The following is a 27966-nucleotide window of genomic DNA, read 5'->3' as shown; positions in this document are numbered from 1 at the left end:
GTGTTCTTCCTACAATGAGATCAGGCTCTATGCATACTGCCACATGTTCTTCCTCCAAAATTCTGTACACTTTTATCGTATATTTATTCTGAGATAAGGCACAGTAACAGGCCCTCCTGGGCCAACGAGCCCGTGCCGCCCAATGGCATCCATGTGAACAATTAGCCTACTAACCCGCACGTCTTTGGAATGTGGGAGGGAACTGGAGCATGCAGAGGAAACCCACGTGGTCACAGGGAGAACATACAAACTCTTTACAGGGAGTGGTGGAATTAAACCCAGGAGATGGGTGCTGTAATAGCATTATGCTAACCTCCATGCAGTCTTATTCAGAGTCTTGGCCCTAAATGTTGACATTTTATTCATTTCCATAGATGCTGCTTGACCTGCTGGGTTCCACCAGAATTTTGTGATTATAGCTTTGAAATCCAGGTGGTTCTTGGTTACAGTATGAATGGTATGGTACTCATAACAAAATGAACCAACTTACCACTTCACCCTTCAGACCTCTCTGTCCTGAGGCTCCGGGTATTACAACTCCAGATGTTCCCTAAATTAAACAATGCAAGTTGAGAAATGCAGCCGAGAACTATGTACAAGAAAAAAATAAAAGTATAGTCTTACAGCACAGAAACAGGCCCTTCAGTCCAACTGGTAAACATTGAGCACAGTGCCCATCTAAGCTAGTCCATTTTGCCTGTATTTGGTCCATATCTCTCTAATCCAGGGGCTCCCAACCTTCTTTATGCTATGGACTAATACCATTAGGCAAGGAATCCGTGGACCCTAGATTGGGAACCTGTGCTCCAAACCTTTCTCATCCATCTACCTCTCCAACTGTCCAATAACAATAATGTCAACACTTCCTTTTGCAGGTCATTCCTTAACTGGGACTCCCTCAGGGTGAAAAAAGTTCCCAGGTTCCAACTAAAGCTCTCTCCTCTCACCTTACACATCTTTATTTATTTATTGTCATACAGCACAGAATTGGTGCTTCCGGATATTCAGGTCACAGTGCTCAGCAACCACCCCCGCCCCCCCAATCACGGGAAAATTTACAATGACCAATTAACCTAATAACTGGTACATCTTTTGACTGTGGGAGAAATCCCACGCGGTCATGGGGGAACGTTCAAACTCCTTACAGGCAGAAGCGGGAATTGAACCTAGGTCACCTGTACTGTAAAGTGTTGTGTGAACCATTACGCTACCGTGTTACCCTTTTTTTTCTCATTTCTCCAACTCTGGAAGAAGCCCCTCATGATTTTATATACCTCTATAAGTAACCATTAAATTGAAAATATATTATTTTATACTGGGGTTGAAAGGCAAGGAGAGAGAGAACAACCAAACAGTGAGGTACAACATTGGCTGAGAACAGAACTGTCAAACAATGAGGAAGGTTAGTAGGCTCATTTGGAGCATAAACAGCAACACGTCTATGACCACTGAGAAATGTTGTGAAAAGTGTTGTCTTGCAGTGCAATGGGAGCTGCACACAAAGAGTCGCCACTCTCTGGCATTGTCTTGGCTTACATTTGAAGAGGCCAGTTGTTCAATGTCCTGTTCTTTTGTTAGTTCTTTGTAAAATATTATATTCTCTGTGCATTAAAATGTCTAGCTCCTCGGCATGCACATCACTGAGGTCCTCACCTGGTCTGTACACACCAGCTGTGTGGTGAAAAAGGCACAACAGCACCTCTTTCACCTCAGACGGTTGAAGAAGTTCGGTATGGGCCCCCAAATCCTAAGAATTTTCTACGGGGTCACAATTGAAAGCATCCTGACTGGCTGCATCACTGCCTGGTATGGGAACTGTACTTCCCTCAATCGCAGGACTGCAGAGAGTGGTGTGGACAGCCCAGCACATCTGTAGTTGTGAACCTCCCACTAGTCAGGACATTTACAAAGACAGGTGTGAAAAAGGGCCCGAAGGATCACTGGGGACCCGAGTCACCCCAACCACAATCTATTCCAGCTGCTACCATCTGGGAAACGGTACCGCAGCATAAAAGCCAGGACCAACAGGCTCTGGGACAGCTTCTTCCACCAGGCCATCAGACTGATTTGAGTGTATTTCTATGTTACATTGACTGTTCTATTTATAAATTACTATGATTGCACATTGCACATGTAGACGGAGATGTAACATAAAGATTCTTACTTCTCATGTATGTGAAGGATATAAGAAATAAAGTCAATTCAATTCAATTCTAGTTACCTTTTCTCCTTTTAGTCCAGGTTCTCCAGGACGTCCAGAAATTGACTACAACAGAATGAAAGTTTTCAGTAAATCCACGCCGGCAAATTCACATGTCAGTTATAATCCAGTGGTTACTCCTTCATTTTTATCTAGGCATACAGCATGGTAGAATGTCCTTCTGGCCCGACGAGCCCTGTGTGACCAATTAGCTTACAAACTCGGACGTCTTGTCTTTGGAATATGGGAGGAAACTAGAGCACCCGGAGGAAACACAAGTGGTCATAGAGAGTACGGACAAATTCAGAGACTGCTGCAGATTTGAACCCGGGTCGCTAGCACTGTAATAGTGTTGTGCTAACCGCTACACTACTGTGCTAATATTGATCTTCCCATCGCCAATTCATCCTCCTTTTATGGTTGTTCCAATCCTCTGGCCATTCAGAAGATGACAAAATACATATGTATATCAACAAATCCTTTCAATTACAGAGCCAAACTTTCCCACAATACGATGTTCTGACTTTGATCACTCCTACTGGTTCATCCCAATCCTACTGGAGACCATTGATGGTGGCTGATGAAATTCCTATACTGCAATCACAGAAATTCTGGGTTACAGGCAGTTGCTGGGATCCAATTAAGGGTTGTCAATATGTTCTGATACAAATGAAGGTGTTCAGTAACACCAGGCCAAGGAGAAGATGCCCAAATCTTGTCTTGTGGTCTTCTTGTCTAAACCTGAGCACTTTAAGCCAGCCAGTGTCTGCTGAATACCACTGATGTAGCCGGCAATTAGTGGGGAGAAAGTGAAGGAAGAGGGAATCAGTGGTATCAGACATGGAAGGGTTGGGTGTGGAAAGCAAGGGGCAGCAGAGAAAAGGAACTTCTACTCTTTGCAAACATGAGGTGCTGGAAATCCAAAGCAACACACACAAAATGCTGGAGGAACTCAGTAGGCCAGGCAGCATTTATGAAAAAGAGTAAACAGTCAATGTTTCGGACCAAGGGCCCTCTTCAGGATTGAGAAAGAAGGGGGAGAAGCCAGAATAAAATGGTGGAGGAGGGGAAAGAGGCTGGTGTGTCGACAAACCAAGTTATCAGAAGATTGATGCTGATGAGAGAGATAAGGGAGACAAATGGAGAAACGTTCAAAATGTTAATGAGAGAGGAGAGAGAGATAACGAAAAGAGACACCAGTCTGAGTATTGACAGACCGGTTGCTTTGAATCTGAACTGTTTGAAGTTTGATGGACAGGCGATACCCCAGCAAGGGGATAAAAAGAACAGGTTCGCTAAGGGTAGACACACCACGAGATCACGAGATAATGAGACCCTGGAAAAGCGGTGTGCCCCAACAAGTTGGTGAGAGTTTGGAGGTCTGGTCGCGGGAACCGACCATAGACGCACAGGGTGAAAAGGTACGATCGGCGGGAACCTGGTGTGTGTGTCTGCCCTTGCCTGGGTGCCGGGTTCACCGCGGAAGAACGGTCGTATCCGGAACGGAGGGGTCACAGTCGGTGACCACAAAAGACATTAAAAGGGTTCACCTGAAAGCTAACTGCGAAGAACAAAGGTCTGTTTGAATCGAAATTTACATTTGCTCTCTCTCTCCAACGGCACAACAGCAATTGCTGCGAACTGTACTCAGCTGAACTGAACTCTGCGTCACTTGAGACTGATCATTTTACCCCTAGACCGCGATAGAGCTTGTTTGATTCCTATTATCCTACTTCTGTGTACATGTGTGTTTTATCATTACTAACCTGTTGCATTTATATCCTTACGATTAGAATACTGTGTTGCTCATTTCTTTAATAAAACTTTATTAGTTTCTGTTAACCAGACTCCAACTAAGTGGTTCATTTCTGCTGGTTTGGCAATTACGTAAGATAAGTGGGGATCTCGTCTGCGATTTTGAATGCCAAATTTGGGACTGGGTAAATTGATTGGGTTAAAATTCCCGAAAGAAAGAAAGGGCAAACAGCAGAAATAGAGATTGAGGAATTTCTAAAGGCGCCAACCTTGGGGGCATTAGAGAATGCCAGGAAATCAGAATTGGCAACTGTGACCAAACTGTTGAATCTTTTTAAGGGGAAGTCGACAATGAGGAGAGTGGAGATGCACAGAGCTATCATAGAGCATTGTGTATCTAAAGGTGTGTTTCCCCAAGGGGAGCTACAGGTGGTATCTATGGGCAAACCTGGTGGAGAAGCAGTACAGCTGCAGATGGAAAAATTGAGACTCGAGCATGAGTTCTGGGTAAAACAGCTGGAGCGAGAAGAGAGGGAGAGGCAGTTAGAATGCGAAGAGAGAGAGAAGGAAAGGGAGTTCGAGCTTGAGAAGTTAAGGATGGCACTAGATAGGGGCCAAATGCCGAACCAAGGTGGAGGGTTCTGGGTGACCTAGGAGGTTAGGCTGGTTCCCCCATTTGAGGAGGCCGATGTTGATCAGTACTTTCTCCATTTTGAAAAAGTTGCTGCAAGTCAGGACTGGCCGAGGGATAAGTGGGCTGTTTTGCTTCAGAGCGTACTCAAAGGAAAAGCCCAGCAAGCTTACTCGGCCTTGTCCGCAGAAGATGCCCAGAGGTATGATGTGGTGAAAGAGGCGATACTCAGGATTTATGAGTTGGTCCCAGAGGCATACCGGCAGAGGTTCCGGAATGTGAGGAAGCAGTGGGGCCGCACGTATTTAGAGTTTGCCCGTGAGATGCAGATGTATTGTGAGCGTTGGTGCGCATCAAAAGGGGTCGATGGGGATTATGACAGACTGCTACAGATAATACTGATTGAGCAGTTTAAAGGTTGTGTCCCTAAAGGTATGAGGCCCTATCTAGATGAGAGAGAGGCAGAAACCTTAGCTGCAACTGCTAAGTTAGCGGATGAATACGAGTTAACGCACAAAGCGAAGTTTACCCCAAGTAAAAGCTACCAGAAGGGTAGTCAAGAGGGCAGAGAGAGTCCGCCAGAAAAGTCAGAAAGTAAGCCAGGGACTAGTGAGAAGGATAAGGAAGACCGGGAGCAGTTTGGTAGGAAGTCTCCTGGGGTCGTATGCTATAATTATGGGAAAGCCGGTCACTTTGCGTCCAGGTGCTTTGCCCCAAAGAAGGAGATGGGGAAAGGAAAAACGACGGTTTCGACTGGCTGTATTGAGCTGGTAAACAAACCGCTAGGGGAGAAGAGGTCTGATAGAGTTCAGGAAGGGCGCGAGAGGTTTAGCTCGGCTGGATTGGTGTCAGTGAAGGAGGGGTCAAACCCGGTTCCAGTGGCTGATCTGGAGAGACACTGGAGCTTGTCAGTCATTGATCTTAAGGAGTGTTTTAGACTTTAGTTCAGAGACCGAGACTGGGGAGGCCAGTGTGATAAACGGCATTGGGAAAGGGACTGAAGCAGTACCTTTGCACCAGATACACCTAAAAAGCGACTTGGTCTCCGGACTGGTCACGATCGGGGTGAAGCCCGAACTACTGATGGAAGACGTGGAGGTCTTACTCGGTAATGACCTCGCCGGCGGAGAGGTGTACCCAGCAGTAAAGTTGACAAGCCAGCCTGCCAGCATTGAGGCCCCACCCATGGACTCACAGGTTTATCCCGTTTGCGCAGTGACTCGGCGCATGTCCAGAAAGGCTGCCGAAGCGAATGTAGATTTAGCGGAGACATTTTTACCAGCCTTGTACCAGGAGGGGTTAGAAAGTGAAAAGAAGGAGTGTAGTGAAACAGAAGGAAGTGAGGGAGTTGAGGTAGATTTATCATTAGCAAGGAAGGATTTTGTACAGGCACAGGAACGAGACGAGGAGCTGATGGTTTTGACGGAGACAGCTCTTTCCGAAGCAGAATTAAAAAGGGGGCCAGTGGGCTATTATGTGAAGGAGGGAGTACTAAGGAGGAAATGGAGACCAAGTACCATGCCTGCAGATGAGGAATGGGGGGTGATAGGGCCGAAAATTTATGGGGGTGAGATTTTTAACCTGGCCCACAAGATACCCCTCGGTGGACATTTTGGGGTGAGGAAAACAGTCGATAGAATCATGAAGGAGTCTTACTGGCCACATAGGAGGAAGGATGCTATTGACTATTGTAGACGTGAGCTAACACAGTTACAGGCTATTGATATGCTAACAGCTTGCCACGATAGGTGAGCAGACCTAGTCGGTGTTATCACGAAAATTAATGAGGCTAGGGTGCCACCTGATAAGGGGAAAACCCATTTCGAAAAGATAAGTATGGTGCCGACCAGATGGGAGAACTCTATGGTTTTGGCCAACTTTGCTGATGAGTTCTCTCACTTAATCCCCGAACAAAGCAAGCTGCCGACAAAGCTAACTAACCGGCACGCACACGGATGTCCGGTTGTCCCGAGGTGATGCAAAGAGCCGGTACATGGTGTTGTTGTCACATCAGGTCAGCCTAGTAAGCAACACTCCTGTAGGATGATTAATTCAGTGACAAAAGGGCTAAAGAACGCAGAAGCGTATATTGGCGATTTAGTGGTCTGGAGTGACATGTGGGAGGGGCACATTGTGGCAGTAGAGGAACTGTTTAAACGGCTGTTTGAAGCCAGCCTGACAGTGAACCTCGCAAAAAGTGAATTCGGCCACGCAAAGGTCACTTATATGGGATTTGTGGTAGGACAGGAGCAGCTGGCTCCAATGCAGGCTAAGGTGCGGGTTATCTCTGAAGTCCCCACCCCGACAGACAAGAGAGCCCTGAGAAGGTTTTTGGAGATGGTGGGGGACTATCGGAAGTTTTGCAAAAACTTTGCGGATATTACCCTCCCTCTTACTAAGCTCCTGCAAAAGAATGCGGTTTGTGCGGGATGACCCTTGTTATATTTGTCCGGGACGGAAACCACTGAGAAGTTACACTGATCACAACCCATTAGTGTTTTTGGCCACTATGAAGTTTGCTAAGTTGGAGCTTGGTCTTAGAGGATATTAAAATAACATATATAAAAGGAACGGAAAATGTGATTGCTGACTGTATGTCAAGATGTTGACAACTTAAAGTTATCTGTATTAGCTGAATAGCTGATGACCCTGTATATTAGTGTGTATCTAATAATGTATTCATGCCTATAATTTTTATCCCGGTAAAAATCCTTTGAAGGATAGGGGTGTGACGACAAACCAAGTTATCAGAAGATTGATGCTGATGAGAGAGATAAGGGAGACAAATGGAGAAACGTTCAAAATGTTAATGAGAGAGGAGAGAGATTAACGAAAAGAGACACCAGTCTGAGTATTGACAGACCGGTTGCTTTGAATCTGAACTGTTTGAAGTTTGATGGACAGGCGATACCCCAGCAGGGGGATAAAAAGAACAGGTTCGCTAAGGGCAGACACACCACGAGATCATGAGATAACAAGACCCCGGAAAAGTGGTGTGCCCCCACAAGTTGGTGAGAGTTTGGAGGTCTGGTCGCGGGAACCGATCATAGACGCACAGGGTGAAAAGGTACGATCGGCGGGAACCTGGTGTGTGTGTCCGCCCTTGCCTGGGTGCCGGGTTCACCGCGGAAGAATGGTCATACCTGGAACGGAGGGGTCACAGTCGGTGACCACTGAAGACATTAAAAGGGTTCGCCCGAAAGCTAACTGCGAAGAACAAAGGTCTGTCTGAATCAGATTTGCATATTATATCTCTCTTGCTCCAACGGCACAACAGCGATTACTGCGAACTGTACTAAGCTGAACTGAACTCTGCGTCACTTGAGACTGATCATTTTACCCCTAGACTGCGATAGAGCTTGATTAATTCCTATTATCCTAGTTCTGTGTACATGTGTGTTTTATCATTGCTAACCCGTTGCATTTATATCCTTATGATTAGAATACTGTGTTGCTCATTTCTTTAATAAAACTTTATTAGCTTCTGTTAACCAGACTCCAACTAAGTGGTCCATTTCTGCTGGTTTGGCAACCCAGTTACGGGGTACGTAACACTGGCTGGAAGGTGATAGGTGAGGCCAGGTTGATGGGAAATGTCAAGGGCTGGAGAAGGAAGAATCTGATAGGAGAGGAGAGTGGACAGTAGGAGAAAGGGACCTGGGAGAAGTAAAAGGCTGGTAAGAAGAAATAAAATGTCAGAGTGGCAAGGTGGGGGGGGGGTAGATTTGTTCACTGGAAGCAGAAATTGATATTCATGTCATCAGATTGGAGGGAACACAGATGTAATGTAAGGCGTTGCTCCTCTAAGCTGAGGGTGCCCTCATCTTGTCACAAGAGGCGGCAAAGGATCGACATGTTGGAACAGGAATAGGAATCAGAATTAAAATATTTAGCCACCTGAATGTTCTGCTTGTGGCAGATGGTACAGAGGAGTTTGACAACGCAGTTCTCCAATTTATGATGGGTCTCACCAGTGTAGAGGAGGTTGCATCAGGAGCACCGGACACAAAATCCCAGCAGATTTGGAGGTGAAGTGTTGTCTCACCTGGAAGGACTGTTTGGGTTACATAATGGAGGTGAGTGAGGAGGTATATGGGAAGGTGTAGCACTTAGGCCATTTCCACGGACAAGTACAGGGAGAGAGATTAGTTGGGGGGGGAATGAATGGACAAGGGAAGCACGGAGGGAGGGGAAGTTCAGTGTATGTTCAGTGTTGAGGAATTTTCTCTCCAAGCTTCCAGTGAATTTTGGATTCAGTGCTGGGGTGTGCAGGGTTTGTTTTGCCTCAAAAGAAGCTGAAGGGACTATTTTTTGGGGACTCCTTGTTCAACAGTGAAAGCAGCCCAACTCTTTTCCTAACAATTAGAATTCAAAATTAACTCACCTCTCCACGGGGCCCAGGTGGTCCTTGATCCCCTTTGGGTCCAATGATACCTGGTAATCCTTGACTACCCTAAAGAAATTTAGAAATGGATTAACGATCTTATAGAACACAGACCACAGAATATTACAGCCTCTTCGGCCCACAATACTGTGCTGACATCTTATCTTACTGTAAACTCCATCTAACTCTTCCCTCTTACATAGCCCTCCATTTTTCTGTCATCCACGTGCTTATCTAAAATTTTCTTAAATGTCCCTAATGTATCTGCCTCTACCCCGGCAGTGCATCCCATGCACTCATAGGAACCTAAAACATAGGAGCAAAGTTAGGCCATTCAGCCTATTGAATCTGCTCCACCATTCCATCATGGCTGATTTATTATCCCTCTCAACCCCATTCTTCAGCCTTCTACTCCCACCCTCTATTCTGTGTGCCTCTGATATTCCCCCTATACTTTTCTCCAATCAGTATAAAATACAGAACGCTGGTGTTTGACATTCCTGCCCTGGGGAAAAAAAAAGTGATCTATGCTTCTTATTATCTTATACACCTCTATCAAGTCACCTCTCAGTATTAAGTACTTGGAGATATTGGTCAAGGTTGCTCATTGAGGTGTGGGATCCTCATTCCAGTGAGCACTGGGAAAGACAAGTACATTTCATTGCATTGAAATGGGTGGAAGTTACTAAAGATGAGGTTTCGGGGTACTTGGAGACATATGATAAATAAATTATTTATAATTGTTGATCATTGTTATTTTTGTTGCATGTTGTACCCTAACCAACACACCACAGCAAATTCCTAATACATGTAAATGTACCCTCAGTGGCCACTTTACTAGGCACCTCCTGTGCCTAATAGAATGGCGTTGAGTGTATGTTCATTGTCTTCTGCTGCCGTAGGCCATCCTCCTCAAAGCTCGATGTGTTGTGCATTCCGAGATGCTCTTCTGCACACCACTGTTGTAACCATGTCGCTGTCTGAGTTACCGTCACCTTACTGTCAGTCTGAACCTTGAGAACCATTCTCCTCTGACTTCTCTCATTAACAAAGTGTTTTCGACCACAGAATGACACTCACTGGATATTTTTTATTTTTCACACCATTCTTTTAAACTTGAGAGCAGGGTTTCCCAACCTTTTTTATGCCATGGACCAATACCATTAAACTAGGGGTCTGTGGACCTCAAGTTGGGAACCCCTGCTGTGCATGAAAATCCCAGGATATCAGCAGTTTGGCAACGTTTGCGGGCTGTCCCCTGCCCATCCTCGGGTTGTGTTGGTTGTTAGTGTAAAGGTACATGTGGTAAATAAATGAACCTGAATTGGAATCATGATCTGTGGTCTTAACTTAAGGAAAAACAGTTTTCCTTGACAAGAACCAGGCACACTTAACTTGCTGAATTCCTGTAATTTATTCACTCAAGTTCAAGGTTAGCAAGATGCAGTTAAAATTAAATTACCATAGCCCCAGGAGATCCCTGCTCTCCATCTTTTCCTGGAACACCATCTCTTCCCGGAATTCCAGGCTTCCCTGCTTCTCCCTGCATGCCGATTAAATAACAAGATACATTTTTACAACATTCACAGTAACTTCAGTTAAAGTGGTCAGCATGCAAGGTTCGTTAGGTTAAAACGTTGTTTTATATTAATCTGGTGTTGATATTAACAGGAAAGATATCAATAAGGTTGAAAGAGTGCAGAGAAAATTTACAAGGATGTTGCTGGGACTTGAGGATCTGAGTTATAGAGAAAGGTTGAAAAGTTTAGGACTTTATTCACTGGAATGCGAGAGAATAAGGGGTGATTTGATAGAGGTGTACAAAATTCTGGGTGGCGGGGTGCAGATATGTTTCTACCAAAGGAGGTTGAAGGTGCTCCTTCCCTCCACTAGCCTGCAGGTCACCCTTGGGCAAGGTGTAGCACCTGCTTAGGATCAAGGTCACATGAATCCATGGGAGCAGGCGGTGCATATCACAAGTGTGGTCGTGTGACCTCTGATGCCAGGCAAACAATCTCTGAACAGTGTTCATAATGGCTGGGGACACTCGTCTTGTAAAGACACTGGCCAGAAGAAGGCAATGGCAAACCACTTCTGTAGAAAAATTTGCCAAGAACAATCATGGTCACGGAAAGACCATGATCGCCCACGTCATACAACATAACAAATGAACAATACATTATGAGGGTATAGATAGGGCAAACGCAAGCAGGCATTTGCCATTAAGGTTGGGTGAGACTAGAACTAGAGGTCATAGGTTAAGGGTAAAAGATGAAATACTTAAGGAGAATTTTTTTTATTCAGAAAGTGATGAGAGTGTGGAACAAGCTGCCAGCAGAAGTGGTGGATGGGGGTTCGATTTCAACATTTAAGAGAAATTTGGATAGATACATAGATGGGAATGGTATGGAGGGTTATGGTCAGCTGCAGGTTGATGGGTTCAGGCAGAATAATGGTTTGCATAGACTAGGTGGGCTGAAGGGCCTTTTTCTGTGCTGTAATGTTCTATAGTTCTGTGAAACTTTGTGTTATTACTTGCTATGCCTAGACGCAAACTGTAATCACAAGACATAATGGACAAACTTTACTGATAGCTAATGGTGCTACCTTGAGATATTGATAACATACATGTTACTCAACAACTATAACTTGGTAGCACTGAATGGAAACAGGATATATTTGAACCAGGTTTTTGAGGGTAAAAGGACAGTGAAATTGGTTGGGAAACTACAAATTGCAGGAGCCAGCGGTATTATAAGTATAGTGAACTTTGAATCATTCTCAAGCTAGAGACAGCAACCAGGGGAAGAGGTCCTCATGCTGAACCATCAGGAGACTACAGGTAGGCTAAGCTAACCACAGGCTAATCATGCCCAACCTACAGCGTGTGACCTTATATAGTCCAGGCAACATCCCAAGGAGGGGGTGGGGTTAAACGAGAGGGGTTCCTGGATATCACTGGCACATCCATAGAGGAAGATGGATTATGGTCAACTGAATACAGGAAGCACAGAAGGTGCTTCTCAATGAAAACTGGAAAGCAGGAACTGCTAGAGTAGAGGCTTGGTGTACATTTATTTTCTTGTTCACAGACTTTGTGCATCTCTGTAACAAACTCTGAGTACGGTGCAAGGTCTTAGGCACATTTACGTAGCTAGGGTGCCTAAGAGTTTTGCACAGTACTGTATATTATGTATTTCCAGTTACCAACTAACACTTAATACGACTGAGCTTGTTGTTGTTCGTCCATCGTTGACGTCGGTGAGGACCTCGACACCATTATGACGGTGTCGAGACTAGCGCGTGATTTGGATTGAAGTGAGGGAGAGTTGCGCAGCGTCAGCCTCATTCTCTCTTCCCAATTCCCATCTGGATCCAGTGGCAAGACAGTGTCTAGACAGCTGGAGATGGGACAGGCGCAGTGGATGACCAGGACTACGACTGAGCTAATACAAAGCTAACTACTCTTATTTCTGTTTTCTAACCACCTTCCTATTTTAACCAATGTACAGTCCTGTGCAAATGTCATAGGCACCCTAGATATTAGATTAGATTAGATTCAACTTTATTGTCATTGTGCCAAGTACAGATACAAAGCCAATGAAATGCATTTAGTATCTGACCAGAAATGGAAAGAATAGTGTTATTTACAAAATAACTGTGAATAAAAAAAGTGCTACAGCACACAAATATAAAAGTACTGAGACAGTACAAAATGGATGCAATACTGCTTAGCGCTGTGATGAGAGGCTCAGCAGGGTCACAGCCTCAAGGAAGAAGCTCTTCCTGTGCCTGCTGGTGCAGGAGCGGAGGCTCCTGTAGCGCCTACGGATGGGGGGAGAGTAAAAGCTTATATATATATATATATGAGGATGTCCTCTGCTGCACCAAAGTCATATCCGAAGAGGCATTAAAGTTATAAGTGAGGTCACTCTCTAAATAAAGATTCAAACTTACCACTCGTCCTGGCAGGCCTGGTGCTCCTTGAGGACCCTGTAAAGAAACACTGATCAGTGAAGCTGCCCAGAGTCAGAAGGAGAGTAAGTCCATGAACAACAGAGAGTTCTCAGGTCAATTGCAATGTTAATTCTTCTTCCCAATGAAGTGATTCACTTTGGAAGGCAGAATACCCGGATCTTATAGCTGGCACTATAACAATATTATGCTAGTCTTTACATTATAGTACCATGCCGCATTGGAGTGTGTGTTTACTCAGCTTTTCTGTGATTGTACGGGCAAAGTTCAACAACAAGTAAACCTCAGCAACAACCGTGAGTATGCCCGAGATAAGCAATACATACCACTGCTCCAGGAGCACCAGGAGTTCCAGGAAGACCCATGTTACCAGGAGGACCAGATGGCCCCTAGACAGTAAGAAATGACTTCATCAAGCACAGGTCAACTAACCGAAACAGGAAATATCATTTGCAATGGACATATTCAACTCTTTTCAGCTGCTTGGTTTAACTCAAAGAGCCACCAAAGCAACATTATAGGTTTTGTTCTGGTGTCAGCAATAACCCTCACAATAAATCGGATGGGATTAAACAATCCCAATATTTAAACATAGAAAATATAGAACCATAGAAAACCTACAGCGCCATACAGGCCCTTCAGCCCACAATGCTGGCCGAACATGTAAGGGGAACCTAAGGGGGATCTTCTTATTTTACTTTGGTATTTCAGCACAGAACAGGCCTTCAAACTGCACCGTCCAGCAACCCACTGATTTAACCCTAGCCTAATCATGGGACAATTTACAATGACCAATAAACTTACCGACCGATATGTATTTGGACTGTGGGAGGAAACTGGAGTACCCAGAGGAAACCCATACGCACATGGGAAGGAATGTACAAACTCGCCTACCGAGAATGCTGGAATTGAACTCTGAACTCTAACGCCCCAAGCTCTAATAGCATCGGACTAACCGCTACATTATCATTGGGGGTATGCCCGCACCTCAAGATGGCAGATCAATGCCTTCTCAAGGGTACAGGGTGGGGTGGAAAATGGGTGAGCAATTATCCTTTGGCCCAGCCTATGAATCCCACATCCCTTTCTTTAAAAACAAAAAAAAACAATGGAATGTTGAGTAGACCACAGGTTGTGAGGGGGAAGTGCTTTAAGGATCTAAAATGGAAGGATAACTAAATCATCTGCTGATGCAGAAATCCAGATTAACACACACAAGGTGTGGCAGGAACTCAGTAGGTCAGGCAGCATCTATGGAGAGGAATTAACAGTCAACATTTCAGGCCAAGGGCCTTCATTCACACTTGAAAGGAAGGGGGAGGAGCATCATTTTTGGTTTCTTCTGTTCTAACATACCTGAATGCTCAAACCTTGGTCGCCTTGGTTACCCTGTCGCAGAAGGAAACAGAAACAACTATTAAAGAGGTAATGTAAAATCCAGGCATGGAATGAATTCATTAGGCACTGGTCGCATAATCAATACAGAAAAAACGGCCAAGAGTGAATGCCCAATTCCTTATTTTCCAACTTTTCAGTGTTCCCTGGTGTAGAGCTGTCAGCAGCATTCAGTACAAGACCACAAGGCATTGGCGCAGACACTGGGTATACAGAAAGCAGAGGTTGATAGTAAGGGTGTCCTAGGTAATAGGGAGAAGGCAGCAGAACAGGGTTGAGAGCAGGAACAAATTAGCCATGATCAAATGGCAGAGCAGACTAGATTGGCAGAATGGCCTAATTCTGCTCCCATGTCCTATTATCTTAATGCAGGCCGCACCTTGACTTCTCACCCTTAACCTTTACCAGCACAACACAGTCATAAACAGACCCTTTGATCCATCTATAAGACCAGAAGACATAGAAGCAGAATTAGGCCATTCAGCTCATTGGGTTTGCTCTGCCTTTCAATCATGGCTGATCCCTTTTTTCCGCCCTCCTCAGCCCTACTCCCCATAACCTTTGATGCCGTGTCCAATCAAGAACTTACCAACATCCACCTTAAATCCGGCCAACGACCTGGCCTCCACACCTGCCTGTGGTAACAAATTCCACAAATTTATCACTCTCTGGCTAAAGAAATTTCTCCACATCTCTGTTTTAAATGGATGACCCTCTATCCTGAGGCTGTGCCCTCTTGTCCTAGACTCCCTCATCATGGGAAACATCCTTTCCACATCTGCTCTGTCTAGGCCTTTCAACAGTCGCAAGGTTTCAATAAGATCCCCTACCCCATCCTTCTAAATTCCAACAAGTACAGACCCAGGGCCATCAAATATTACTTATATGATAGCCCTTTCATTCCTGGAATCATCCTTGTGAACCTCCTCTGAACCCTCTCCAATGCCAGCACATCCTTTTTTAGATGAGGAGCCCAAAACTGTTCACAATACTCAAGGTAAGACCTCACCAGTGTCTTATAAAATGTTAGCATCAATCCCTGCTCTTATACGAGGGGTGATTGATAAGTAATTACGCAGAAAGTTTGAAGTTAATAACTCATCTCCTTCTCTTTCTACCTTAGGCTATGAACTTATCAATCACCCCCGATGAGTTATTAACTGATGAGTTATTAACTTCAAACTTTCTGCATAATCACTTATCAATCACCCCTCGTATAAGAGCAGGGTATAATCACTCAAAGAGTTGAACTGTATGTGCATGTAACGAGAGCTGTATAACTCATCTCCCTCTGCCTTGGGCCACGAACTTATCAATCACCCCTGCTGTGGACACTTTCTGGAGATCCAAGATCCGTATGCTCCATGGCCGCTGTACTAAGTGTGTAAGTGTAGGAGGGGACTACGTTGAAAAATAAATGTGCTAGGTTTTCTAAAATTGACTCCTTCTACCCTAGGCCACGAACTTATCAATCACCTCTCGTATTCTAGACCTCTTGAAATGAATGATCACATTGCATTTGTCTTCCTCACCACCAAATCAACCTGTAAGTTAACCTTAAGGGTGTTCTGCACAAGGACTCCCAAGTCCCTTTGCATCTCAGATTTTCACCCCATGTAGAAAATAGTCTGCACATTTATTTCTACTACCAAAGTGCATGACCATGCATTTATTTCATTTGTCACTTACTTGCCCATTCTCCTAATCTGTCGAAGACCTTCTGCATCCTATCTGTTTCCTTAACACAACCTATCCCTCCACAAATGTTCATATCATCTGCAAAATTGGCAACAAAGCCATCAATTCCATCATCCAAATCATTTATATACAGCATAAAAAGCTGTCCCAACACTGACCCCTGTGGAACACCACTAGTCATTGGCTGCCAACCAGAAAAGGATTCTTTTACTCCCACTCGCTGCCTCCTGCCAATCAGCCAATGCTCTAACTAAGCCAGTAACTTTCCTGTAATACCATGGGCTCTTAACTTGGTAAGCAGCCTCACGTGTGGCACCTAGTCAAAGACCTTCTGAAAATCCAAATATACAACATCTACTACATCCTCTTTATCTATCCTACTTGTAATCTCCTCAAAGAATTCCAAAAAGTTCATCAGGCAAGATTTTCCCTTAAGGAAACCATGATGACTTCGTCCTATCTTGTCCTGTGTAACCAAGTACTCCAGAAACTCATTCTTAACAATTGACACAAACATTTTCCCAACCACTGAGGTCAAACTAACTGGTCTATAATTTCCTTTCTGCTGCGTCCCTCCTTTCTTAAAGAATGGAGTAAAACCACAGTAAAGTCCAAAGATTCTTGAAGGATCATTACCAATGCCCCCACAATCTCTACCAATACTTCCTTCAGAATGCTAGGGTGCAGTTCATCTGATCTGGGCGACATATGTACCTTTAGGTCTTTCAGCTTTTTGAACACATTTTCCTTGTAGTAATAATTACACTCACTTCTCTTTCCTCATATTCTTCAACACCTGGCACACTGGCAGTGAGGACTGATGCAAAATACTCATTTAATTCATCTGCCATCTCCTTGTCTCCCATTATTATTTTTCTGACCTCATTTTCTAGAGGTCCTATATCCATTCTTATCTGTCTGTTATTTTTTTATATACTTGAAAAAGCTTTTTTTCTATCCACCTTGATATTGTTTGCCAACTTGCTTTCATATTTTATCTTTTCTATCCTAATGATTGTTTTAGTTGCTTTCTACAAGTTTTTAAAAGCTTCCCAATCCACTATCTTCCCATTAATCTTTGCTTTGTAGGACACCCTCTCTTTTGCTTTTACATTAGCTTTGACTTCCCTTGTCAGCCACAGTTGTACTATTTTGCCATTTAAGTTTTACTTTGTTTTTGGAATACATCTATCCTGCACATTTCTAATTTTTCCAAGAAATTAAAGCATTCAACAAGCTTATTCTCTTGAGATCCATTATCAGCCCACATGTTAACATGACTATCATAACATTGCCCTTTTGACACACCATTTCTATTTCCCTTTGTAACATGTAGCCCACATCCCAGCTACTGTTTGGAGGCCTATATATAACTGCCAAAAGGGTCCTTTTACCTTTTCAGTTTCTTAACTCAACCTACAAAGATTCAACATCTTCTGATCCTGTGTCACATCTTTCTAATGATTTGACGGCATTCTTTACCAGCAGAGCTACACCCCCACCTCTGCCTACCTCCCCATCCCTCCAATATAATGTGTGACCTTGGACATTCAGCTCCCAACTACAACCATCGATTCAGTGATGGCCACAACATCATACCCAACAATCTGTAAAATCTAGTCCATACTAACCATCAAACTCCCATTTACACTGATCCTATCACTTTTATACTTTCAACACTCTCTGCAGCTCTCCTCTGGCTTCTGCCACTCACCTACACAACTTCTCAGTGGTCAGTTAACCCTCCAACCCATAGATCTTTTTGACAAGGGAGGAAACCATAGGATGGGCGGGGGGAAGGCTCATGGATTCAAGGAGAATGTACAAACTCCACACCACCAGAAAAATGCAGGAGGTACACCAGCACTTTAACATTCTCCCATATACTTCCATCTGTAGATACACCACAGGACGAGGCTACCAAGAACCAACTTTCAGGTAGATGTTTCCTGACTGATAGCACTAGATCCCCGAGCTACTCTCTGTATCCAAGTTGCTTGTTCTTCTCTTTAAGGAAGCTGTGGCCTCTGGATTGAACTAGTGAATTCTTGGTACTGTAGAACATCAGAGGGAGATGGAGGGGGAAGATTAGCACGTAGTAATTGTTGTATATTTAATATTTCTGTAATTTTTGAGTAATATTGCAAATTGTTTGATTAAGCATTCTTTGTTGTTTACGTAATTCATTATGGGTTATATGTAAAAGTACATGAATGGCATACCTTATTACGCCACTACATCATCTGTATCATTAAGCCACCACGTCATATGCGTGTACATCATTACGCTACCACGTTATATGTGTGTGGCATTAAGCCACCACATCATACATGCGTGCCTCACAAAATAAAAACTGAGAAGCATGCACATTATTTGCAGCACTGTGTTTTTCCTTCAATACGTTTTATATTTTGTAGTTACAAATCATAACAGTGTGAAATAAAGGGGGCCCCTACCAGGGGCTGGTACCAGGCAGTGAAAGTCTGCAGCAGACTCAACTGGCCAGAGCTACAACCTGTCGGCCAAGGTGAACTCTAGTAAACTCATGCCTGGATACTAGCCTAGCATAAAACTCTAGGGTGAATGCTTGCCATTGTACATAGAAGGTAAAAGCTAAACTGCACAGAGTTAACATAGAACATGGGTGCTGAAGCTTTGCACTGCAAAAGACTTGCCTTACTCTACAAATATACAGTGTATATAGGAGAAGCAGTGTATACAGGTACAAGCAGAGTTCACTGCCAAGAAGGCCCACCAGCACCTTTACTTCCTGAGAAAACTAAAGAAATTTGGCCTGTCCCCTAAAACCCTCACTAATTTTTATAGATGCACCGTAGAAAGCATTCTTCTAGGGTGCATCACAACCTGGTATGGAAGTTGTCCTGTCCAAGACTGAAAGAAGCTGCAGAAGATCATGACCACGGCGCAGCACATCACACAAACCAATCTTCCGTCCGTGGACTCACTTTACACCGCACGCTGTCGGAGCAGTGCTGCCAGGATAATCAAGGACACAACCCACCCAACCAACACACTTTTCGTCCCTCTTCCCTCCAGGAGAAGGTTCAGGAGCTTGAAGACTCGTACGGCCAGATTTGGGAACAGCTTCTTTCCAACTGTGATAAGACTGCTGAACGGATCCTGACCCGGATCTGGGCCATACCCTCTAAACATCCGGACCTGCCTCTTGGTTTTTTTGCACTACCTTACTTCCCATTTTTCTATTTTCTATTTATGCTTTATAATTTAAATTTTTAATATTTACTAATTTTAACTATTTTAATACTTTTAATATTTGTAATCCAGGGAGTGTGAAGCGCAGAATCAAATATCGCTGTGATGATTGTACGTTCTGGTACCAATTGTTTGGTGACAATAAAGTATAAAGTATATTCTGTATGCACTGTGGTGGAAAAGTAGAGAAGAAATAAAACAGAATAAGAATAGGAAAATGTATGGTAAGAAATATTTTAGTTCAGGGCTCGGGGAACATTCGGGGAGCAACTCCACTTGACGTCAGATTGCAATAAAGAGAAAGTTTACTCTGAAATGTACAGTACTGTGGAAAAGTGGTAGGCACATTAATATAGCTAGGTTGCCTAAGACTTTTTCACCGTACTGTATTTTATGTCTTTCCAGTAACCAAATAATGCTCAATGCTACAGAGCACTCTTATTTCTGTTTCCCAATCACATTCCCATTTTAACCAATATACCGTACTGTGCAAACGTCTTAGGCACCCTAGCTATATGTCTGTGCCTAAGACGTTTGCACAGTGCTGTACATGTCTTCTTTTGCACACTGGTTATGGTTTTGGCCTGAAACATCAACTGTACATTTTTCCATAGATGCTGCCTGGCCTGAGTCCGCCAGCATTCCGTGTGTGTTTGTTGTTTGTCAGTCTTTGCTTATGCATAATTTTTTATTAAATTTATTACTTATTTTTTCTGTAAATGCCTGCAAGGATATGAATCTCATGGTAGTATATGGTAACGTACCGTATATGTGCTTTGATAATAAATTTACTTTGACTTTCATTTTGAGGTAAATCCAAGCCTCCACATGAATTCTTACTCAAGCTCAAAGTAAATTTCTTATCAAAGTTCATATATGTCACCACATACTATTTTGAGATTCATTTTCTTGCAGGCATTTGCAGGAAAATAAAGAAATACAATAGGATTTATAAAAATTACACATAAGAAAGACTTACAAACTCCAATGTGCAAAAGAGGACAAATCATACACATAATAAATAAGTAATTGTCAACATCCTACGGGTAAATCATTTTGCACTCTAACAGACTCTGCATTAATAACTTTCTCCCGTCTTCCCCTTTGCAGGCTGAATGCAACTTCAGAGAAAGTACAACATAACTGGACAGGAAGACTGACCTTCATTCCTGGTTTACCCGGTGGTCCTTGTAGTCCTGGTGGGCCCTTGGGGAAAGGAGAAAGGAGAAAGATAAGCAGAAGTAGACAATACCCAATTTATATTCAATGCCTCCATGTTATGTGAAAGCCCCACCTCCAGATTCCTTTTTACGTACTGATTCTATTTCTGGAATTTGAAAGCTTTGTACTTTGGGGAAAGGTACTGTGCTTCCCATTTTTGACCAATTTATGAAAAGGGGAGAAAAGGGTCTTGGCAATGGTCAAAGGTGAGGATGTCCATCCAGCTTGAGTGAGTCCATGTAGCTGATGTGACAGTGATGATAGATTAAGTAAGAAGCTGGGGTGGTGGGGGGGGTGGCGATAGGTGGAAGCAGTAAAGGACTGAAGAAGAAGGAATCTGATAGGAGATGGCAGTGGACTACGGGAGAAAGGGAAGGTGGAGGGGCACCAGAGGAAGGTGATGGCTAGGTGAGCAGAAAGGAAGGGGTAAGAGGGGAGCCAGAATGGGGAATGGAAAAAAAGAGAGAAAGAGTATGGGGAAGAAATTACCAGAAGTTAGAGAAATCGACGCTCATACCATCAGGTTGGAGACTACCCAGACAGATACGTAGTATTATTCCTCTGACATAAATAACATTGCTCTCGCCTTTTCAGTGACTAAAGATTATAGGCTATTGAGGTGTGTTATGAGTAAGGATCTACAGACACCATCATCTCATAATCTCATCATTTCACTGGTAAGATGCTCCACAAACAGGTGGAGGAACTCAATGGGTCAGGCAGAATCTATAGAAGAAAATAAGCAAAAACTATCCATTTCCTTCCACAGAAGCTGCCTGACTCATTGACATCCTCCAGGTTTCTGTGTGTTGCTCTGGATTCCATCATCCACAATCTCTTGTCTCCCCACTGGTAAGGCTGTGTTACACCTAGTGTCGGTCCGTCAATGTGGTGGGTGATCTGGTGGCCTTATATAAAGTCCAGTATGCTACCAAAACAATTGCTAGGTTAAAGAACTTCAGCTACTCTGATGGGTCAAGAACAGTGCCCTGTTCATTATGGAACTGGATATGCTGAAGAAGGCCTATAAAACTATGGAAAGTCTATTAAGACACTATTCCCATTTAGGTTGACTGGAGAGGATTGTAAGATGGAGCTTAAACTGGAAGGACAAGGCTGATACTGTAACTGTTTCTAAGGAGTTAAATTGGCTTCTGATTAGGCACATGTGGTAACATGGATGCCAGGGTGAAGATAGGTCTCTACCAAAGGAGGTGTAAGATGCTCCTTCACTTTGCTAGCCCGCAGGTCACCCTTGGGCAAGGTGTAGCACCTGCTTAGCCCATATTCCCACCCCCCCCCCCGCACCCCGATCAGGTTCATGTGAAGCCATGGGAGCAGGTGGTGGATGGTCGTATGAGCAGCTGGTGCATATCACAAGTCCTGGTTATGCGACCACTGACACCAGGCAGACAATCTCTGAAGAGTATTGATAATGGCTGGGGGGTAGGGGGGTCACCCATCTTGTAAAGACACTGCTGGGGAGAAGGCACTGCAAACTACTTCTGTAGAGAAATTTGTCAAGAACAATCCTGGTCATGGAAAGACCACGATCCCCCACATCATAATGAACAAACGAGAAGTCCCTGTAACTGTTTGCCAAGCAGTTAAACTGATTAGGCAGAGGTGGTAACATGGAGGAAGCAAATGTTCTCACAGTTCATGTCTGCTCAAGGTGACCTCCTACTCTAGTTCAATGGCCTAAGAGGATTAGAGATGATCTTTCTCCCTCTACTGGTTCTTGTTTCTTTACCCCTATTCTTTTGTCACTCTCTGGAAATTATAAGAACCTATTAACACCGGGTTGCAGAAAGAGTGAAAAAGAGTTTTGGTTATGACGGAATGAACATCATGGGATGTGAAGTGGATTTGATGGTCATCTTTTGCCTTCCAGTTTTGTGCATGCAGAGCAGAGAATTCCTGCCCCAGTCCCTTGCTGACTGCATTGGCCAACATCTGAAATGACCAGAAATAACCAGTACAAATAAAGGCTGTCAATTTCAGAGACTAGGTGGACTCAAAGGAGGACTGCAAGGAGGAGAACAAGCGGGCTCCCAGGAGGACCACAAGCGGGCCAGCTCCCAGAGACAATTGAACAGAAGAGGTCTGATAGATTATTGTACCAAATATCCCAAGCTCAATTATTCTTTATAGCAATGGTAACCTGTTTATATTGGATCACAAGCTTGAAACAGATTGTTCAGGATCTGTACTCACCTGGGGGCCTGGTGGTCCGGAATCTCCTTGGTTACCCTGATTAACAAATGCAAATTAGTTAATCTGCCCAACAAACAGCTCGCTTCATCAATGAAATCAGCATGCACTAAAATAAACAGGAACTCTCATTTCAATAGACGTCCTTAGGTTGTATTATGAGGTCCAGTGGACGTAGCCTCTGCTCTCATTCATAGATTTCATTTTGTACTGGTTGCATGGATGAGGGATCTAGACTCCAGGGTTAAACTGGACTAGTTAGGGTGGCACTCTTTGGAGCAGGGAAGCTTGAGAGGAGTTTAGAGGGGCTTTATAGAGGCCACAGTGCTTTATGACCCTGACTCATGCTCTTTTCTGTAAGATTTGGGAACTTTTGGATAATTTTCAGACCTCCACCTATTTTTCTCTAGTGAGGATAATCCAGATTACCAAGGGGAGCTGGTGGTAATGATATAAACCATCCAATCACATGAATTGTACAACAGTATCATTTAAGAAGCATTTGGATATGCCCATGGAGGGGTGGGGACTAGAGGGAAATGAAACTAGGTGGGCGGGCACCATGGTCAGCAAGGACTTGTTGGGCTGAAAGTCCTGTATCCCTGCTGTATTGCTCTATTTGCCTCTCAAAGGGTTAGGGATGAAAGGTGAAAAGTTTAAGGGGAACATGAGGGGAAACGCCTTCACTCAGAGGGTTGTGAGAGCGTAGAATGAGCTGCCAGCACAAGTGGTGCATGCAAGCTCGATTTCACCACTTAAGAGAAGTTTGGACAGGTACATGGATGGTCAGGGTATGGAGGGTTATGGTCCCAGAGCAGGTCGATGGGAATAGGCAGCTTATAAGTTTTTGACATGAACTAGATGGGCCGAAGAGACTGATTTCTCCATGACTTCATGACAAAGTCTAGCTCTACGTCCCATCGTGAGAGGTGGAAATTGGTAAGGTCTGCCAACAGGGCTCTGGCGAAGTTGTACAGGCCAGTCCGCTGTACAGTGGATGCAATGATTTGCAGAAGCATTGATGAACTCCAACCATCCCATAGACTTCAGAGGATGATGGAGACGGGAGGTCATTGATGGCCTATGCTCCACTGTAGAGCTAAGGGCCCAAATAAGTGCTTGCTCTTTGACTTAATAATCTAGAGCAGCTGGAACCAGAAAGCAGAATGCTGTAGAAACCCAGTGGGTAAAACAGCATTCCTGGAAGCTTGTATATACTGTCATTTCAGGTCAATGCCCTGCATCGACACTGAAAGGAGAGAAGAAAGATTGCCGATATGAGGGAAGGGTGAGGCAGAGGCTGCGAGGTGACAGGTAGAACCCGATGAGGAGGAGTGACTGATGGGCAGATGGAACCAGGCAGGGAGGGAGAGGTTGAGGGGATGGGAAAGGTGAACAAAGGTACATCTCGCCTTGCGTCATCTGCCCAACAAGCCCACATCAGATAATGAGACCCATGTGGCCAATTATCCTCCTAACCGGTACGTCTTTGAAATGTGGAAGTAAACCAGCACCCAGAGGAAACCCACGCGGTCACAGGGAGAGTGTACAGTCAGTGACGGATTTGAACCCGGGTCTCTGGTGCTGTAATAGCATTACATTAACTGCTAACTACCTCATTTCTGCTATTGCTTTCCCTTGTTTTACCTCAATGCACTGTGTAATGATTTGATCTGTATGAACAGTATGCAAGACAAGTTTTTCACTGTATTTAAGCACATGTAACAATAAAACAAATCAAGTTCAGTAGATTTTTGTCAGAAATAGAAATACTCTTTTATTTCTCCCTCATCTCAGATCTTGGATTTCTAAGCCTGACTCCAATGTCAGGTGCATTCAGCTGACCCAGGACAGACCCGTGTTCAAACCCCAGAGTACACCAGTAACCAAACTTCCCACTGGACAAGGGGAGCTGTTCCATCCCACGTTCCCACTGCTCACACCCCTTCAAAAAGCAGGCGTAACTCCGAGATCTGCCGAAGCTCTCGCTATGGAGAAGCCAGCTGCATAAAGAAGTGGTATTATTGCATGCCAGAAAGTAGACGCAGTCGTGAAAAGCAATGCAAGCAAACCTACCGGCCGGCCAAGTATTCCAGGAAAGCCTGGCAGTCCCTGTAAACATTTGAGTCATGCCAAAAAGTTAAGAGAGAATGTTGTCTAAGCAAAGCAGGCTCACTAACTGCAATCTACACGCGTGAATTACAAGGCTGTATGTAAGCTGGACAAAATGGGCAACCAAAGTAAGATTGTGTGGCCTCTGACAAGACATAAACAGAGACAGACAGACAGGATTGGAACCACATCGCAATCTCACACTTCACGCTTGTTCGTAAGTGATGCCCTTCACTGTATGTCTAGATGTACATGTGACGAACAAAACTAATCTTTCTTTCTTGATCTTCCCAACCAGTACAACCCCTTGCAACGGACAATCTTCTGGAGGATCTCAGCAGGTAGAATCAGAATCAGGTTTAATATCACCGGCACGTGTCATGAAGTGTGTTGTCTTTGCAGCAGCAGTACAATGCAATACATATTGATAGAAAAAACGTGAATTACAGTAAGTATATATGGTTATATACTCACTTAATTTAACTTTTTAACATATGCATAAAATAAGTAGTGCAAAAATAGAAATTTAAAAAAGTAGGGAGGTAGTGTTCATGGGTTCAATGTCCATTCAGAAATCAGATGGCAGCAGGGAAGCAGCTGTTCCTGAATCATTGAGTGTATGTATCTGTTTGCGGAAAGGAAGTGTCAATGTCTTCTTCATCAGGACTGCAATGGTCCTGTTGCAGCGTTTTGGCCCAAAACAATGACTATTCATTTCCCTCCACAGATGCTGTCAAACTTGCTTATTTCCTCCAAACTTTTCTGTGTGTTACTCCAGATTTCTAGCACCTGCAGAATCTCTGTCTCTGGTACATCTCTTTGACTGATTTAGTTTATTTGAGATACAGCAGGTTAACAGGCCCGTCCGTCTCAACGAACAAACTACCCACCCAATTACACCTCTGTGTCCAATTAGCCTACTAACCTGACTCTGAACTCCTCTCTCTGTGCCCAAAACTATCGTCATGAAACTCAAAACAACCTAAAAAATATACTAAGTCTGAGGATGTATGCCTGAAAGTGTTGCCATGTTTTTGGTGTCAATATAGCATGCCTACAACTTACTAACCCGAACCTCTGTGTCTTCAGAGTGTGGGAGGAAACCGGAGCATCCGGAGAAAACCCAGGTGGTCATGGGAAGAATGTACCAATTCCTTGCAGCCAGCAGCGGGAATTGAACCTGGGTCGCTGGTACTGCAAGGTGTTGCGCTAACCGCACGCTGTCGGAGTAATGCTGCCGGGATAATCAAGGACACGACCCACCCAGTTAACACAATTTTCGTCCCTCTTCCCTCCGGGATAAGGCTCAGGAGCTTGAAGACTCGTACGGCCAGATTTGGGAACAGCTTCTTTCCAACTGTGATAAGACTGCTGAACGGATCCTGACCCAGATCTGGGCCGTACTCTCCAAATATCCGGACCTGCCTCTCAGCTTTTTTGCACTACCTTACTTTCCATTTTTCTATTTTCTATTTATGATTTATAATTTAAAATTTTAATATTTACTAATTTTTACTATTTTTAATATTTAATATTTGTAATCCTGGGAGCGGGAAGCGCAAAATCAAATATCGCTGTGATGATTGTACGTTCTAGTATCAATTGTTTGGTGACAATAAAGTATAAAGTAAAGTAAAGTAACCACTGTGCTATCATGCCGCCCCCTCATGACTCATTCTGATATGCCTCAGTACATACTCGTCTCTCTTCTGTCCCTACAGGACTTTTTGCTAATTATTATGACAGGCAAGGCACCATCTACTTTCACACTTGTATTGCTTGCTTGCTTTGATAAAGACCCTGGCAATTTTGAACATCTCTGTTGTACCTCCGCCCCCCACCCCACCCCACCTTTGTGCAGGCTACGGTGGGCTGCTGCCTGTGATCCCAGCGAGCTGGCTGCTGTCCCAGTCCCAGTCCCCAGCTCACACCATACAAACGGACCATCCCGATACAGCGGCAGGAGCTGGTTAAGTGAGCAAGCCTTCAATATTCTGTGACATTGGCTCTGCCACTCTAGCAGAAGCTGCTTTGCAGTCTCATGGTTCCGGCTTTATAGTGAGTTATTACTGTTAGTGCGTGACAGAACAAACATGACAGCCTATCAGTGCCAGACAGAATCGATGTCCGGGTAATGTCCTAGAATCCAATCTCGCACCAGTTCCATACACTTGATGCTCCAAGGCAAATTTAGTTACTTACAGGAAGGCCAGATTGCCCTCTGTACCCTGGTCGACCCTGAATTTAAGAAAATAGATGACACATGACAGCATTACAAACAACATGAAAATCTTATCACCCGAGAGATTACTCGCTGGGACACCAAGAAGTGGTTAAAAGACAACAACAACAGACAGAAAATGGTTTGCTTAAAAGTGAGAAGTTAGACGTCATTGTGTTTGAATGTATTTCCTAATTTTACCTCACAAATGCCAAGGCGGCAACATTTTCTTCTTATACATGTATAAATTTAAGTTGCGGGAAAGGGTTAACATATGAGAGTGCTTGATGGCTCCAGGCCTCTACTTGCTGCAGTTTAGAAGAATGGTGGTGGTGGTGGAGGGGTGGAATCTCATTGAAATCTCTCAAATATTGAAAGGCCTAGATCTCATTGAAATATATTGAGTACTGAAAGGCCTAGACTGTGATGGTGAGGTATCGAAACCAAAGAGCAAGGGCTGAGAGGGGTACAGATGAGTATAGATGCAAAATGCTGGAGGAACTCAACAGGGCAAGTAGCATCTATGAGGAGGAATAAACAGTCGAGGTTTAGAGCCGAGACCCTTCATCAGGATTAGAAAGGAAGGGGGAAGAAGCCAGAACAAGAAGCTGGATAAGGGAAGGAGTACAAGCTAGAAGGTGATAGATGTGTGGATGGGTGAAGGGGGAGGGGATGAAGTAAGAAGCTGGGAGGTTATAGGTGGAAAATAATAAAGGCTGATGAAGGAGGAATCTGATTGGAGATGTGAGAAAGGGAAGGAGGAGTGGCACCAGGGGAATGCGAAAGGTAAGTGAGGAGAAGAGAAGTGATCAGAGGGGAGCCAGTAGTGAATGGAAGAGGGAAGGTGGAGGGGCTTCTTCTTCCTTCCTTTCCAGTCCTGAATGAATGATCTCGCCCAAAGTGTCCATTTTTATTCCCTTCCGTAG

General features: G+C 44.1%; 1 protein-coding gene across 1 annotated transcript in view; it reads right to left on the bottom strand.

Annotated features, from left to right (window-relative positions):
• col7a1 (collagen, type VII, alpha 1) overlaps window positions 1–27966 on the bottom strand; it is a 366380-nt gene that overhangs the window by 65212 nt on the left and 273202 nt on the right. Inside the window, exons 86-95 of the mRNA XM_063068334.1 lie at window positions 24784–24819; window positions 22711–22746; window positions 20434–20478; window positions 14302–14334; window positions 13272–13334; window positions 12928–12963; window positions 10433–10513; window positions 8971–9039; window positions 2222–2266; window positions 491–550 (exon numbers count right to left, since the gene is read on the bottom strand). Coding sequence (XP_062924404.1) covers window positions 491–550; window positions 2222–2266; window positions 8971–9039; window positions 10433–10513; window positions 12928–12963; window positions 13272–13334; window positions 14302–14334; window positions 20434–20478; window positions 22711–22746; window positions 24784–24819 — 504 coding nt within the window. The remainder of the gene's footprint in view (window positions 1–490; window positions 551–2221; window positions 2267–8970; window positions 9040–10432; window positions 10514–12927; window positions 12964–13271; window positions 13335–14301; window positions 14335–20433; window positions 20479–22710; window positions 22747–24783; window positions 24820–27966) is intronic.

Source organism: Mobula hypostoma, chromosome 15, assembly GCF_963921235.1.
Source record: "Mobula hypostoma chromosome 15, sMobHyp1.1, whole genome shotgun sequence".
Classification (NCBI taxonomy): Eukaryota; Metazoa; Chordata; class Chondrichthyes; order Myliobatiformes; family Myliobatidae; genus Mobula; species Mobula hypostoma.
The sequence above is the reverse complement of the archived record's forward strand: the minus strand, read 5'-3'. Positions and strand labels throughout refer to the sequence as shown.